Raw genomic sequence first — 16,861 nt, forward strand, 5'->3', positions numbered from 1 at the left:
ATTATGAAGTCAAACAACAATAAGTGCTGGCGAGGATGTGGGGAAAAGGGTCCACTTGTACATTGCTGGTGGGACTGCAAATTGGTGCAGCCAATTTGGAAAGCAGTATGGAGATTCCTGGGAAAGCTGAGAATGGAACCACCATTTGATCCAGCTATCGCCCTTTTGGACTATTCCCTGAGGATCTTAAAAGAGCATACTATAGGGATACTGCCACATCAATGATCATAGCAGCACAATTCACAATAGCTAGACTGTGGAACCAACCTAGATGCCCTTCAATAGATGAATGGATAAAAAAATGTGGCATTTATACACAATGGAGTATTATGCAGCACTAAAAATGACAAAATCATGGAACTTGCAGGGAAATGGATGGCATTAGAGCAGATTATGCTAAGTGAAGCTAGCCAATCCTTAAAACACAAATTCCAAATGTCTTCTTTGATATAAGGAGAGCAACTAAGAACAGAGCAGGGAGGAAGAGCATGAGGAAAAGATTAACATTAAACAGAGACGAGTGGTGGGAGGGAAAGGGAGAGAGAAGGGAAATTGTATGGAAATGGGAGGAGACACTCATTATTACACAAAATTACATATAAGAGGTTGTGAGGGGAAAGGGGGAGGAAACAAGGGAGAGAATTGAACAACAGCAGATGGGGTAGAGAGAGAAGATGGGAGGGGAGGGGAGGGGAGGGGGGATAGTAGGGGATAGGAAAGGTAGCAGAATACAACAGTCACTAATATGGCATTATGTAAAAATGTGGATGTATAAACGATGTGATTCTGCAATTTGTATTTGGGGTAAAAATGGGAGTTCATAACACACTTGAATCAAATGTATGAAAGATGATATGTCATGAGCTTTGTAATGTTTTGAACAACCAATAAAAAAAGAAATTCATGAAATACATGTTTCAAAGAATATAAATTTGAGTAATTAATATTTATGGTTTTAGGGCCCACCCATCCCATCCATATCCTCATATTTGTGTTGTTGCACAGGTCTTCATTAAAATTAGGCATAAGAAGGAATGAATCATTATGCAAGTGTATTTCACTGACACTGATAAAACTAAGAATAAGCTTCTTTTTACCAATATTTCCCTGAGTGACACTGGTTGGGAAAACAAACCATCCTTAGAGTTAACTAGAGAAATGCTCACATGGATGGCACTCCACTCAGAATCAACCTTGTGGCAATAGTAATAATTCCTACAAGCTAATAGGGTCCTATAGTCAAACATTTGAGGAATCATTGCACTAAATTTAGTTAAGACTTCGTATTTTTAGGTAGTTTTGTGAAATTGTAAGTATGCATTAAATAGAAAGGATTTCAAAACCTATTTGACTTTGATTTTGGGATTACTCTTTTAAAGAACAAGAAACATTTTTAAAAAATCTTTTCTAAAGAGCAAGATACTGTACTTTTTTTGAAACTTACTTTACATTATGGAAAATCCGTACCATGTGTTCTGACAGGCCATGAAGGCGAAGTTCATGATTAATCATGAGGGATATTCAGCAAATCCTGATAAAGACCACGGTTTCATTGCAAAATTAGAACATAATCCCTCATCTTTTTCTTAGCACTAGCTGAGCAAAGGACTGAGGAGTTTGCAACCCACTTGTCCTAAAGAAAACACAAACACTGCATTTTGAATACATTTTCTTTGAGATTAATATTCATCATAATTGAATTTAATTTATGTATAGAAGATAAAAGTATGATTAAAGCCAACTTATTTGTTGTTATGTGATCTGCTTTCCTTACCTGATATGGTTAGAGCTGTTACCACTCTGCCAAGCATGTAATGAATCGCTTTCTTCTATCCTTATATCAGAGTGGAAACTCTTCAGGTCTTAAACTATAAAATGACTGTGACTAAAATTCTATCTTTGTAGAAAAAGATTTTCAGCATAATCTAATGCAATTTATTTGCAGACATGGCTCAGAGAAACTTCTCTATGGGGTATATGTATTTATTTGAACAAAGGATCAGTCAACCACATGCTTTCTAATTTCTGCTTTCATGATAAAGACTTCTTAAAAAATATTTGAATAAAATATGTTGCTTACTGTGTATAATTGAATTCCCAACATTCTCATATTTTTATTAAATTTCGACTCTAGAAATGCATGAAGTAAAGTATTATCATACAAGTTGCTTTACTTGGTTTCAGACAATAAATTAATTTTTTTAGGCCATCTTTCCTATCCAGTGCTACTTTTGACTTTTTCTTTCTTTTGAACATTTGTCAGTAATCTGAGAAACACATTCAATTTGAAATTAGTGAGATTTTATGATGATATTTAATAGAGGTGAAGGCAAAGATAATTTAAGATATAATTTTGGATACTTATTTTGTTTAATTAAACATTAATATTAATTTTACAAAAAATAGGGGAGGAGACATACATTGTATCCAAGATAAAAAAGTTTTGTGTATGCTGATTCAAAAAATGCTTAGAGTACAGCCAAACAGAGATGTTCAGTAAAAAGTTATACAAATGGAATAATATTTAAAAAAAAAAACAGACCAGCATTGAAAATTGAATATGGGAACATATATCCTCACAATATAAGCATTTAAGAGAAAGGCAGAAAAGTAAAACATCATGGAAAGAATGATAATAAATGGCCAGAAAAGTAGGCAAATCAGAAAATGGGGGTAGGGGGCTACTTATGGTGGGTATAATGTCTAAAGGATCTAGTTAAATATGTTAAGGAATTAGTCAAAAAGAGAGTAGAGGAATTGAGGGAAGAAGTTCAATATAATATGGGAGTAAGCCAAGGGGCTACAGATAAAGGAATTTGAGAATTTGGCTACTCTTAATAATGATAGAAAGTAGACTGCCTATAAACTTGAGCTCTTTTAAGTAAACTCTAATATCATGTAACTAAACAGTTGATAAGCAAATTAGATTTTTATAAAAATAGTGTGACAATTAGATGAGGAAAGAATGATGAAAAATCATCCTTTTGACATTTTTAATGAATGATGATTTGTCAGTGATAATCAATAGTAGAGGGATTAAGCCAGGCTATGTACCCTGATGGAAGTATACAAAAAGGATCTATGAAGTATTCTTTAAAAAAAAATCAAACCTAGATTCAATTCAATCCCTGAATCTATTATCTAATTTACCAGAAATAATCTGAATATAGAAATGTGCTCAAGAACAACATAACTAATTACTCAACAAAATATTGATATTTTCAAAAAACAAGTTACACAGGGAGAGAAAAGAGGAAGAGAAAGAGAAAGAAAAAACAGTGAGAAGGAAGAGAGACTAAATTAATAGTCTTTATTTGGATACTAATTCACAAGAAAAAATATGTGGAAAAGCAGGTGAATACTAATTGAAGATACTTATAAAGACTGTGAATTTTCAAATAGTCTAACAAAACTATAATTATAGTTTTAAAATAACCCCTCTATTTTAGAGATAGAAATTATTTATTTAAAGCAAAGATATTTGTGTTGTTGCTTTTAACAAAGAGCAGAGAGTGAGACAGAGTGGTGTACAAAAAAAATTGGCCAAGGTCCCTGTGTTAGGAATTTAATCTTTGTGTGTGTGTGTGTGTGTGTGTGTGTGTGTGTGTGTATGTGGTGCTAATGATTGAACCCAGAGTCTTTTGCATGTGAGGCAAGCACTGTACCCACTGAGCTACATTCCCAGCCCAGAAACTTTATCCTTAATGCAATAGTAATGTGAGGTGGGCCTTTAAGAGGTGATTTGGTCACCAGGGCTCTACCATCACAAATTGATTAATTTTCCTGGGAAAAGATTAGTTATTACAGATATGATCTCCTAATAAAAGGGTTCACTCTGGTTTTGTTTCCCTTTATTTTACACTTGTTCTTTGCCCTTTTGCTTGCACCATGTTAAGACACAGCAGGAAAGCCCTCAGCACACATGGCCTCTTGATCTCAGATACTTGGGCCTCCACAACTCTGAGCCAAATAAAGGTCTATTTTTTTTTCTTTTACAAATTATCCAGTGCTTATCAATCACCCAACATTCAGTATTTTGTTATATTAACACTAATGGACTGACAGCTAGATTGCATATACTAAGAAATTTGCTAAATTTATTAAATCTTATGTTTGAAATTGTTGATGGTGTTAGGTTAAAATAATGTAAGGAGAGAAAAGGTGCAGTAAAATAAGTGAGAAAAAAAAGATAAAAAGTGAAGGTGACACTTAATATATTTTAACACTAAAGAAATGTAGAGTATGGTGTCAAAATAAATAATATTTACTAGAGAATTATTATGCCCCAGTACTGTATTCACATTTCCTATGTATATGTTCTTAAAACAGGCAGTTTTTTCAGCCTTTTAGAGACAAGGTACCTGAATGCAGAGTGGTTAAATGTCTTGCTTGAGTTCACACACCCACTAGTAAGAGACAGAGTAGCATATGACAAACTGGATCAAAAGAACCAAGAACCATGAAGCTTTATTTCCTTAGGTAGATGCACAAGACAAAGAAAAGGGAACCATGGAATCTGATGGCTGAGGACATTCTCAAACAGGGACAACTGATGGAACAATTTCTAAATCAGGAAGGAGAACATTATTTGGAACTCAGGGGAAGAAGGGTTAATTTGGAAAGATGAGATATATTCATGAGCTATGTGATACGAAGAAAGTCGTTTTGTCTCTGAAGTGTATTTGTTTCTGCCTTTGTTGAAAAGAAAACCAGAATTAATATATCAGTAAAAGTAATGTTGTGAGGATGGGATGAAAATGTAGATGAGTGAAATCACTGCTGAATTAAGAAGATGTGGGCATTTAACAAATGCTTGTATTATTGCTATTTACCATTAGCCTTAGTCACTAGATTAAAGGAAGACTTTTATGAGACTTGAAACTTTTTTTAGACTGTCAGCTGAACAGATTCATGATTTTCATTGTCCATACCACTGAAATTTAGTTTCCTGATCCACAAAAAGAAGAGAAGAGCTCCCGTTCTGATTAACAGAATCCCTTTGAGAATCAAACCAGAAAATCTTTGAAGAAATATAGGGAAGCATTGTAGAATTCTTTCAAGTATTATATATAGAAATAATCAGAAATGAGATGGACAGTAGGTCTCTAGCAGTCTAAAGTCTTTTATTATTATTATTATTATTATTATTATTATTATTATTATTATTATTTAAAAGAGAATAAGCTTCTTTCATGTAATTCTTGATAAATTTTATTTTTATATAAAATTTTTGTCTTTTCCAAGCACATTAGGCCTTCTTGTCAAAAAGTCATTTCATCTCTAGCATCAAAGACATGATAAAAGATTTCTGTGTATGTTATAACATGGAAACTCTTGGCAAGTTCACAACATAATGTTCTATAGGTTATCTACTTTGAAATAGAGTTTGGGTACCATTTGCTTCATGGTAATAAGAATGGCCAGTGGCCTAGAATATCAAGAACCCTCAAAACTTTATCCTAATTTATTCCTGACAAATAATACAAGAACAAATTTTAAAGTATGAATATATTTTTTTCTCATGTGTATTCTGCAATATCCACCAATCTTGATCCTACAGTGGCAATTTAGAATATTTTGGGGGGGGGGAATCTTAATGTGCGAATTTGCTTAGAAACAGTGATGACAGTTTTATCTCGAATTTCATTTTAATTGGAATCAGATTTTTCATTTATTTTTCTCTAGAGCATAAGAGAAAACTAATGGAGATGATGGTAGAAGAGAGAAACTATAACTTCTAGGCAAAAAAAAAGGAATCATTTCTAAGTTTATGCCACTTAAAATGAAGTAAAAAATGGTTTTGGATCTGTCATTAAAAAAACAATGGACAAACAACACAAGTTTTTTGTTTTGTTTTGCATAGACAATGCTCACTCTATACAGAAAAGTGCATTCACAAACAGAACTGTTATTGGTAATTTCTTATCGTCTTTTTGCTGCATATAAAAATTGTAATTTGCATTTATGAGATTTTTATTTAGAGAAAATACATTTGGAAACTGGAGTCTCCACAATGGGCTCAATGTCAGAGGAAGAATAGGTAATAGCATACTTTCCTTCTGCTTTAACTTTCTGCATTAATTTAACAAAGTATTTTCTTTTTGTTTATTACAAGAAAGAGTGGCAAAAAGAATGACAAAGTGCAAGCTTATAATCTGGAAGAAATATGAGTAAAGCCCAGAAGAAATTATAAGTATTTCAGCAAACATAGCAAGAGGTAGAAATCATGTGGCTCTTCCAGTAAAGCAAATGTCCCTGAAGAAGGTAAAATCTTACTATCTGAAAGTGGATAGATGGAGCCTGACCTTCAGTTAAGGTTAAGGTTACAGGAAAAAGTTCAGAGATAAAGATATGGAAGATATTAATTTAGAAGATCCATCATCTAGACATTAGAAGCTCCCAAGAGAAAGAAAAGAGCTATAAAAGAAGATAATAAAAGAAAAAAATATATAAAATTTCCCTGGACAGTGGATTTTGTCTTTAAATTGGGGGTATACCAAGTAAGTAGCAGGTAAAACAAGATGGGGGTAGGTGTTAGAAGTGAAGTTCCTGTAAGTTTCCAGTAAGAGGAAAAAGTTCACTGAGGTAGAAAGGGAAAAAAAAATTGTCAAGAGACAATGGATAACAACAACAACATAACCCCTCCAAAAAACAAAACCAACAACAACAACAAAAACCCAGCAATGCCCTCAAAGTTGTGAAAGAAAAAAAATAACTTAGAATTTTGTAGCCAGGAAAGCCATCAGTCCAATGTGAGGGATCTGACAGGACATTTTAAGCAAAGACACAAAAATTGACTCTAACATACTTTTCTGAGTTGCAACCTCTGAGCCACATCCCCAGTTCTTTTAATTTTTATTTTGAGACTAGGTCTCCCTACATTGATGAGGTTCTCACCTAAGTAACTGAGTCTGGCTTTGAAATTGCTATTCTCCTGCCTCAGCCTCTGGAGTCACTGGGATTACAGGTATGTACCACCACACCCGGCTATAACATATTTTTTAAAAAAATTAAAATATAAAGCAATATAAAAGATTGAATAATTCTGAAGTTAGAGTAAAAGACACCATGATGCTTAAAAAACACAGCTATATTTCTAATTGTCAGATAACTGAGAAAAGCATTAGGACTAGGCTAAACTTGAAACTCTTGTTAAAACATCTTTGACCTAGTAATGATTGATAATTAAAATAATTTATTCACAATGAATGAATTTTATTTCATGAAAGAAATTTGTCACATATATAAAAATAATTAATTAAAAATATCTTCATCACTTATTATAGAGTGACATCTTTTACTTGGGATTTGGTGTAAAATTTTATTACAATAAAATAGTAACAAAAAGCTAATAAATAAAAAAAATAGTTTTGTTTAGAAATCCAATATCATAAAATTACGTTCAATTCTCAATTAATTCTTACTGTCTGCAACTTGAAAATAGATAGAAACTTCAAATTGAGTATCATCATAGTAAATTTGATTTTTTTCCTAAACAGTTTTTTTTTTAAATAGGGAAGATTAAAGAACAAATAACTCTTTCTCTGAAATAAATTTATAATTCAGCATTTCTGACAGCTTTATATAGTTTATTATTTTTAATCCACTAATAACTTATTTATTTTACTTTGGGTTTAACAACAACTAGGTAGCAAATTGCCCAGACACTTGACATTCTGATACTATAGCTAGAAATAAGTAACCTTTTTTTTTTTTTTCGATTTCCTGAGCTTGTAGAAAATTGCAAATCTATGCAATCATTTTGTAGTTGTTGCAAAAAACCATGACCTATCCAAGAAAAAATGAATTACTTTGGGATGCTACTCAGTGGTAGAATAACAAATCAGATAAATTGTTTTTGATTACCAAAGTCTGACTTATCCTCAAAAGTAAACATGTTAGACTGTGATCAGTCAGATTCTGGTTTTCAATGCAAGATTTTCACTTTGCTTCATGAAAACGTGTAGCTATTTTTTTCTCAATGCTTCTCAGTTTTTGTGTCATTTAATTTAAAAGGTGCTATAAATTATTCTGTTGTCCCAATAGCATGATTAACAATGCGGAGTCTGAGTAATGTGATATAATTTTCATGTGTTTGGTATGAAATAACATGGGTTTCATTCTACCTTTGAAGAGTAGTCAGGTCTTGGGCAACTTCTTAACATCTTTGAGCTCTTGTTTCATCATCAGTAAAAGGAAGCAATAATATTCATATTTTCAAAGGTAAGAATGAAAAATTTGAATACAGAATGGTGCATTTTCATTAAATTTTAATTTTTCTTTGCCACCCTATCCTCCTATCTGGTCAAGAGTATATACAGGATTGGGGAAAATTTTCTTTTTTTATACAATCTTTACTTCTGTAGCAAAACAGAAGCAAGAATATTCTACTTGGTAACAAAGTACTCTGAAATATTTGTATCAGACTATTCACTAAAAGATTAAATGCTATTCTTACTACACTGAGTTTTATGCACAGGCAAAGGAATTATGGATTATTTTCATGGGCACAGTGATATCACTTTATTAAGATGCAGATGCAAAGACTGAAAGTGTGATTCATTTCCTTGAGTGCAGCAGATTTTTTGCTATGCTTTTTATAAAAAGAGACTTGTATGATATAATACTTACAAGAAGCAAGGAGGGTTTGTACTTAATAATACCTCTTCCTTGGGTAAGCAACTCCTCTTTCTATAACATAGCAGCTGCATAGTGATGAGAAGGACAGAGGCTGACACTGGTCAATAAAAGCTCTTCTTTGTAGATACTGCACACAGCTGTTTTTTTTTTTCCAAGTTAATATTGTACTGTACTGTCACAAATAACTTTTAATTGGGAGTTGACATAGAAAGTTCATGTTCCATAATCTCAATCAATTTCTACTTTCAAAAAATAATTCAAATGCAAACATTCGTGAAAATCTCTTGGTAAAAAATGAATCCTGGTGGCCTTTTAAATATATAGCATAGGATATTCAAACATTTTTATTAGAACTAACTGAAATCATTATACAAAGATTGTAAATTTAAAGTATTGGGAGAGGGTCAAGCATGACAGTCTGATTTAACTGTATTCAAAGGGTTTTTTTATTTTCTGAAAAAATATAAAATTTCATATCTTACACTACAAAAACATGTACACAAACCAAAAGCACATAGAGCTTCAAATGGGAAAAGAAATACAGAAATGCTAATCCTTCTTTGAATTAACTCTGAGACAGGGACTTCAGATATCTTGATGCCTATCAGAGGATAAAATATGCTATGCAGCTGCTCTCACCTGCCTGAAACTAAGATAACATATCAACAAATGACTGAGTCTAAGTTTATTCTCAGACTATTATAAGTGGAATTTATACACTTTTACATAATTAATCGCAAAACTACAGCAGTCTAAAGAGTCACAAATATGTTGACCACTCAAACTTCAGATAATAAAGCCCCCAGCAGGAATAACATGATATATTTTGGCCACCTTCAATTATTTCTATTAACATTTTGAAGAAAAAGCAACATTTGTTTCTGATTATTATAAACAGAGTTTTTAAAAAATGAATTGGTGTCTTCAAACCAATAATTACATGGTCATTCTAAACAAGAACGTTCAGTCATTTATATGTGAAAAGACATTTTCATAAATGAACAAGAAATGAAAAAAAATTCTTATGTATTTCTTTTTTGATACATTACTATATAATTAACAGCATAATAGAGAGAAAATATTCAATGTAACCAGCTGTGTTAGAGTTGAAAATAATGATGACTTATTCTAGTTATTCAGTTTCAAATAAAGCTAGCATTTGATTCTGTTTATTCATCATCATCGTCGCTGCTGTCATCACCACCATATTGTACCTACTTTGTATTTACTTTGAGTTAAACATCTGGAAGGACATAAACAAAGACAGTTTACTATCACAATTAGCTTTCTTCTTTTTTCTTATTTTTAGAACAAACAAAATGAGAAAAGATCCTTATTTTACTATGCAACATTATACATCTGGTAAATTTCTAACACCTGACTCAATAGTGTTTGCTATCCATTACAGCCACAAAAGCTTCCAAAGGTAAATATCTATACTTGTGCTTCTGAGAACCCACTTCAAATGGGAGAAAGTACCGTGTTTCAAAATATTTTACTTTCACATAGAAATTAAATGCAGGTCATGCAAATGTATTAGTGCTCAACTGGCGTTAATAATGTTGTATTTTAAACGTGAGATATGAAATAGTGCCTTCATCATTGCACACTGGTTAAAACTCTTTCTAAAACAGAATTACAAATGTTTTGTGTTGTTTAGGCAACTCTAAAATGATGCTGATTACACATAGGTTTACATGAAATATTGGGGTACAAATTTTTTTCAGTATTGGGAATAAAACCCAGGACCTTGCACATGCTAGGCAAAGCACTCTACTACTGAGCTACACTCCTAACCTGGGATATAATTTTACAGTGATCCTAAAATTTCAGAACACTGAGTTGGTGAATAAAATATATGAAATAAAAGGGCATGCACATTAACATTTTTAAAAATGGGACAATGAATATCTTTACATTTTTACTTACAATTAATACATTTCAAAAAGAGGAACTAATTATGTGTCATATTACATGTGAGCAAATGGCAAGATTAGCAACAAATTATGATTGATAAAAGTAGTAATTGAGTGACTTCAACAGGTATCAGTAAAGTGAAAATAACTTTCTGGACATACCTGTTTTTCAAAATCTAACACTGAGAAAGATGATGCCCTAAAGATATTGCTTCAGTAAAATTGCATATTATTTGGCAAATCTATTGTATATGCTAAAATTATCTAATCTATGCTTTATTTTTGGTAAACTGATGGGTGACAAAATGAATACTCAATAGAATAAAAATTATACAATTGAGATTTTCAAATCTTGCCCTGGGTTACAGCCTCACTGTATTTCAGAAAATTGGCATGTTCTCCTCATTCTATTTCTCACAGGTATAGATGAGATTGGCTCTTTCCAATTGGTGACATATCCAGTGGGGAACAAATATTTTAGAAAAGTATTCTTTCCTATTTTGGAGGGCAGAGTACATCTTATTTGAAAATCTCTATCTGTTCTAAAAATCCTATCAACATTAAAAAAATTCTCAACCAACTTGAGATATGGATGAAAGCTATATGGGGCTATATAATTTTCAATTAGAATCGTTTTCTGAAATGAACACCAATATTGCAAAGGAGGAAAATCAACTCAATCCAAATTAATATATATTCTTTCTTTGTGAAAATGTGTAAATCTACATTGTAACTTCTAGTCACTTAAATATACACCACCCCAAAAATCCCAATTGGCTCTGAAAATACAAAGTTGGAAAACAATTTTGGAAACAATTTTATGTCCAAACAATATTGACTTGTCCACCTGTTCTACAAACGTATAACAGCTTTCTTTTTCAATTCCTAAGTCTTTTCCTACTTTGAAGTTTCTCAATTGATACTTTATCACTTAGATTTCCATACTTTAGAAAATTCAGTGTACTGAAACACAATCTTCAATTATTTTGTATAAAAGGATTTAGATTCAACATTTCCCTGTATTGAACAAATGCATCTTTAGTAACAGTAATTTCTGTTTACTTGTGACTCTATCAAAACAATATTAATTTTCTCAACTTTCTCTGGAAATTTCACTAACCTAATAGAGCAAAATTACAGCATAGTTTATATGGAGCCATGGTACTCTACAGAGATGGAACTCAATGCGTAATTTGAAAAGCATTTAGACCATTTCTCTCTCCCTTCTTTTTTGTTGCTCTTTTGGCTTTTTCTTGTGCTTTGACAAAATGTTACATTACAGCTTAAGTAAAGGGTGGGCAGGATAGAAAGAAGTTATTCCCCACAAGTTTATTCTTATATAAATCAACATTCAAGTAAAACAGGTGCTTAGGAAAAAGAGAGTACAATTAATCTAACACAAGTACATGTCCTATGGATTCCACCACTCCAAGGATACTCTGACATACTTACTATTACAATTGAGAATCATGAGTAAGTGATATCTAATTCAAGTACTCTGCTCCTTGAATGATCACGTGCCATTACATGATTTTAATAATGTGCAATAATACTGAACTTTTGTTCATATAAGGAGCTCAGTTTTGTATGCTTTCTAATAAATTATGTAATTTTTACCATGGTTTATTTATCCTTCTTCACCAAGTATATTTATGAAACCTTCAGAAGATATGACTTATATTCCCTAATAAGTCCAATTAAATAATACTTCAGGTTGGTTCCTCAAAATAATTTCAATGTCAAGTAACTGAATGCAAAGTGAAATTACCAAATTAATAAACATTCATCAACAAAAAAACTTGAAATAAAGAAAATTTTGAAGGAAAAATGTGTATTTTTCATCATTTCATTGCTTTGTTAGTATCAAAATGTCTAGAAATGAAGCACAATGGAAATGGTTGCAAAGGATTAACACTTAAGGGTGATGCTTAGTGCTATGTGCCTGGATTTAACAACATTAACAGAAGCCAGCACAGTTAAATCCTTCTACATCCTGCTGAAAATTTGCCCTTTGGTGTCAACTTTGCTTCACAAGATATTTTCTGGGAATCAGAAAGGTGAAATTTCTTACAGGGGTGCAAGATTAATGGCGAGAAGAACAGCATTGTCACAGATATCACAAAGTGTTTTTAAAAAGCCAAAGGGGATTTAATCTTATAGACATTTTCTGTTAGTGAATAAAGAGATTAGTAACTTTTGGACACATGAGGGAAAAAGAGACACCAGCTTGTGTTAAATTTTGTTTTACTGCTTCCCTATTTTTCTTATTTGTAATACACTCTGGAACACTTGTCCTTATATGTTGCTAAAATTGAGACACTATTAAAATGCAAGCAGAATGATAATGCACACATATGCAAGCATACCCACACAATTCCAACTTAAATCAGTTTTCAGATATATTGCAAAATATACAATATATACACATTTATTACCTAATAGTCTCTAGAAGAGCAACTAAAAGTAAGTTTTATAACACAGAAAAATAAATACACACCCTGTATTGTACTTTTCCTTGATCAAGCAATGTGTTTATAAACTAGTTTCTATAACTTAATACCATGTAAATAGCATTTTAAAATTACAAAAGAAGATATGTATTAAGAAATAATCTAATCATATTGCTCTTCAATACACTTATGTAGACAATTAAGACTTGAAGTAAACTTCAGTAAACTGCAGCTTTTCTTAGCCCACAAATGGCTATAAGACTTTTCCTTTCAAGTAGATCCCTGGAAGTTTTGAAAGGGGCTGCCTTAATTTAGTCTGTGAAGGTGCTATATATTTGTATTTTCATGTAAAAATTTTGTAGAAGTAGTGGTGAGGATTTTTATGTAACATAAGATAGTATTTTTGTTCTTATTTTCTGAAGGTCATTGTTGCTTCATGAAAAATGAAGAAACTGAGAGGAAGATATGGAGATTTTAGTAAAACACTGATTACAAATTCTGTGGATGAGACATAGCTCTCCTAAGGTTTAGAAATCACTGTTTTCCCTTTTTCCCCTTTTTTTGTTAAAATAAATCTCAGGGCTGTTTACAAAGTGCAGAATCATTCACTGGAAGAAGTGACATTAGCAGAAGTTACAATGGCACCATTCCGTTCACCAGCTGCACCTTCATTTCTTGAAGGCTGTTCATGATCTTCTTCTGGTGACCGACAAGAGTCACTCCAAGCCGTCTCAAATCCCTGCATGAAGAAAGCACACATTGGATGTATGTATTGGTTCAATTTGTAGCACACCTCAAAATTTCACGCTGGGGCAAACTTCTTGCAGAAACTAGTTAATTTCAGTCCCAATTTAGACATTCAGGGTCCAAATATCAAAGGTAGTCTCTGAAATTGTACCTCTAAAAAACCTTTTTGCAGACAATGAAGTATTTATAACAGGCAATTATACAAAACATATTCGCCCCTCTTGGTAAACAGAAAGATTTTAATGACACAGAGTGGTGAACAAACACATTTTCACATCTTACCAATAAGTATTGAACTTGAAAGGTTCTATTTCATTGAACAGTTTTAAAATTGTGAACCTATAACATGTGCATTTTTTTTCATGGAGCACAAAATATTTATTTAAAATTTTACAGTCAAGTTGTTGAAGACTGAATGGTTTAAATGAATAATTCTATAACATAATTATGTATAACAGATATCCTTAGGGAATAATCATCAATAACAATATCTTATAACAATATTTTATGTTAATTTTTGCTTTGAACTCAAAATACCAGAGCTTTTCGCCTTTATCAAATAACACTTAAACTTTACTGGAATTTAGAGCTGAAGATTACACACTTTCAAAAAGTCCTTCAAACAAGATACTTTTCATGTGTTTTTTTTTTTTTTAAACAAGCACATTATTCAAAGAAGATTACAAATGTTTAGATTTCTAAACTAGTCAGGCATATTATGGAGCTTCCTGCACCCATGCACCTATGATTTTTCAATGTTATTTCATAGAAACTCAAGAATACTCTTCTCATAAAGTGTGTATTTGACAAATGTTATGATTCAGGTTTAGTTGGAAAATAATATGCATTAAGTATAGAAAAAATGAGCATCAATAATTTAAAATGCTAAATGAAAAAGTTGTTTGGCATGTTATAAAATTGCTTTTTGGAAAAGATTAGGCTAAAAATGAAGTATCTTTGCATTCAGTAAATGTATTCATTCCAGATTTTTTTAGAATGTAATAGGTAGAAGACAATCAGGATTATTATAGGTACAATTAAATTGTTTCAAATGAACTGAAAAGATTTTCTTAATTATCAGAGAATAAAAATTAAATTTACTCCATTTATATTGATATTGCAAAGAATTGCTTACTGAAATAATATCTTTTCTTTTTTCCCTTTATAGTTTCTTGATTTCCTGTGAAGGTTTTAGGAAATGACAAGTAACCAAAAATAATTTTAAATGCTATTGATACTTATGATGAAGATATATTTATTATTAAAATATGGATATTAAATTTAGATATTATTACAGTTATAATATGCCAAATCACAATATTAAATAATAATGATAGATGTGTCATGGAAGAGAATCATCAGCAAAACTTAGAAGTCAATAAATATTACTTTGAAGCAAAATAACTATTGTTAGTATAGTGATGAAATTGACTATAATATGTAATTATAAACTAAGAATTTAAAAAAAACCTTGAATTTAATCTTGTCTCTTTTCAACTTAACAGAATTTCTCATGTTTGCTCCTATTAACATCATGAGCTGGACACTTCTGTGTTCTTGGGGGCTGTTCTGTATGTCATGGGATATTCAGCAGCAACCCAGCTCAACCCATTAGATAAAAGCAGCACTGTACCACCACCAATCCTTCCTTGTTGTTAAAAGAAAGAAAATGCCTTCAGACATTGACAACTGTTCTGAGTGGCAAAATCTCCCCTGGTTGAGAATTGTATCACTAAACATAAATATAATAGCACTTAATACACATCTCCTTCTTTGCTAGTAAAATATTAAAACCTAAGATATAGATTATTTTTAAAATTTCCATTTATGGATTAGTTAACACATTCTTAGAGAATTTAAGTCATTTGGCTACATGGCACAGTCTGTAAGTAGCAAGAATAGAACCAAAACCAGTTACCTGATCACAAAATCCATACTCTTAATTTTTCATTGTTCTTAAATATGATTTTGAGCAAAGCCATGTCAAACTACAATGCACCAATTTATTCATTTGTAAAACCAGAAATTTGTACATATATCATCAAATATTGAAAATTCCATAAGAAAGAAGATATCTAAAGAAGGAAACCAAGCACAAACTTCTTTGATGAGACTATAGTAAGTGGATCTGTGTTTCATGACAGTTTCCATTAGGGCTAATTAATATTATGTCTCAACATGTTTCATGAATCATGAAAAATTGTATACATGTAGCTATTCATAGGTGTTCACTAGTACAGTGCAGATCAAAGTCAGGAGAAAAAGAACAAAATTTAAATTTCATAACCTAAAAACCATCAAGTTCTGCAAAAAAATTTAATTAGGACTAGAATTGATGTTTTAAAATATATGTTCTATCCCATACTAATTTATATTTCTGAATCCAATCTGGGAAGTATAAATATATATTTAAAAACACATATGCATATCATTAAATTATATAATTCATAATTATTATACTAATTATTAGAGATAATATTTTGAGAATAACAATTACAGTTCTTAGTGACTTGAAAAAGTAATTCATAGATTTTTCCAACTCAAACATCATGGACATTTCACATACAATAACAAAACTTTAATTTGAAAGGAGTTTGTATGTATATGTTCCATATTCCAACTCCTGGTTGTTTGGTCAGAATGACATCAAATCTGTAGTTTGACTTATTTTTGTATTCACTGCTTTAACTTGTAAATATGACTTCTTTCTCTGGAAATGACTTGACCACACAAAGACTATAAATTTTTCCAAGAAACAATGCTAAAGAGTAAATGTTTTGAGGAATGGAATTTGATTAATAAATATGGTATAGAATTTGTGTTTAAGGGAAAGTAAAATTTGCTTATTTTAGATATGTAGGGTTTAAGTTAAAATCATTTCTATCTTTCCAGTGAACCAAGCATAAAAGTTTATTTTCAGATCAATTTATTGTTTGATGCTTCTCTCAGTTGCATATGGATGGTCAAACTACTAAAATTCATTCTCTCTCTTCCCTTTGCCTCTTTCTCCCTCCTTTGTACTTCCTTTCATTCCCCTCTCCTCAAAGGAGAAGTGGAGTTATGAAAATATCAAACTGCATTTTGCATATTGCCTTAAATAATGTGTGT

General features: G+C 31.5%; 1 protein-coding gene across 4 annotated transcripts in view; it reads right to left on the reverse strand.

Annotated features, from left to right (window-relative positions):
* Positions 1 to 13,639: 13,639 nt before the first annotated feature.
* Epha5 (EPH receptor A5) overlaps positions 13,640 to 16,861 on the reverse strand; it is a 332,221-nt gene continuing 328,999 nt past the window's right edge. For all 4 annotated transcript variants that reach the window (XM_027947325.3, XM_027947323.3, XM_027947324.3 and 1 more), the window contains one exon: positions 13,640 to 13,745. In XM_027947325.3, coding sequence (XP_027803126.1) covers positions 13,640 to 13,745 — 106 coding nt within the window. The remainder of the gene's footprint in view (positions 13,746 to 16,861) is intronic.

The sequence above is a fragment of the Marmota flaviventris genome, chromosome 7, assembly GCF_047511675.1.
Source record: "Marmota flaviventris isolate mMarFla1 chromosome 7, mMarFla1.hap1, whole genome shotgun sequence".
Lineage (NCBI taxonomy): Eukaryota > Metazoa > Chordata > Mammalia > Rodentia > Sciuridae > Marmota > Marmota flaviventris.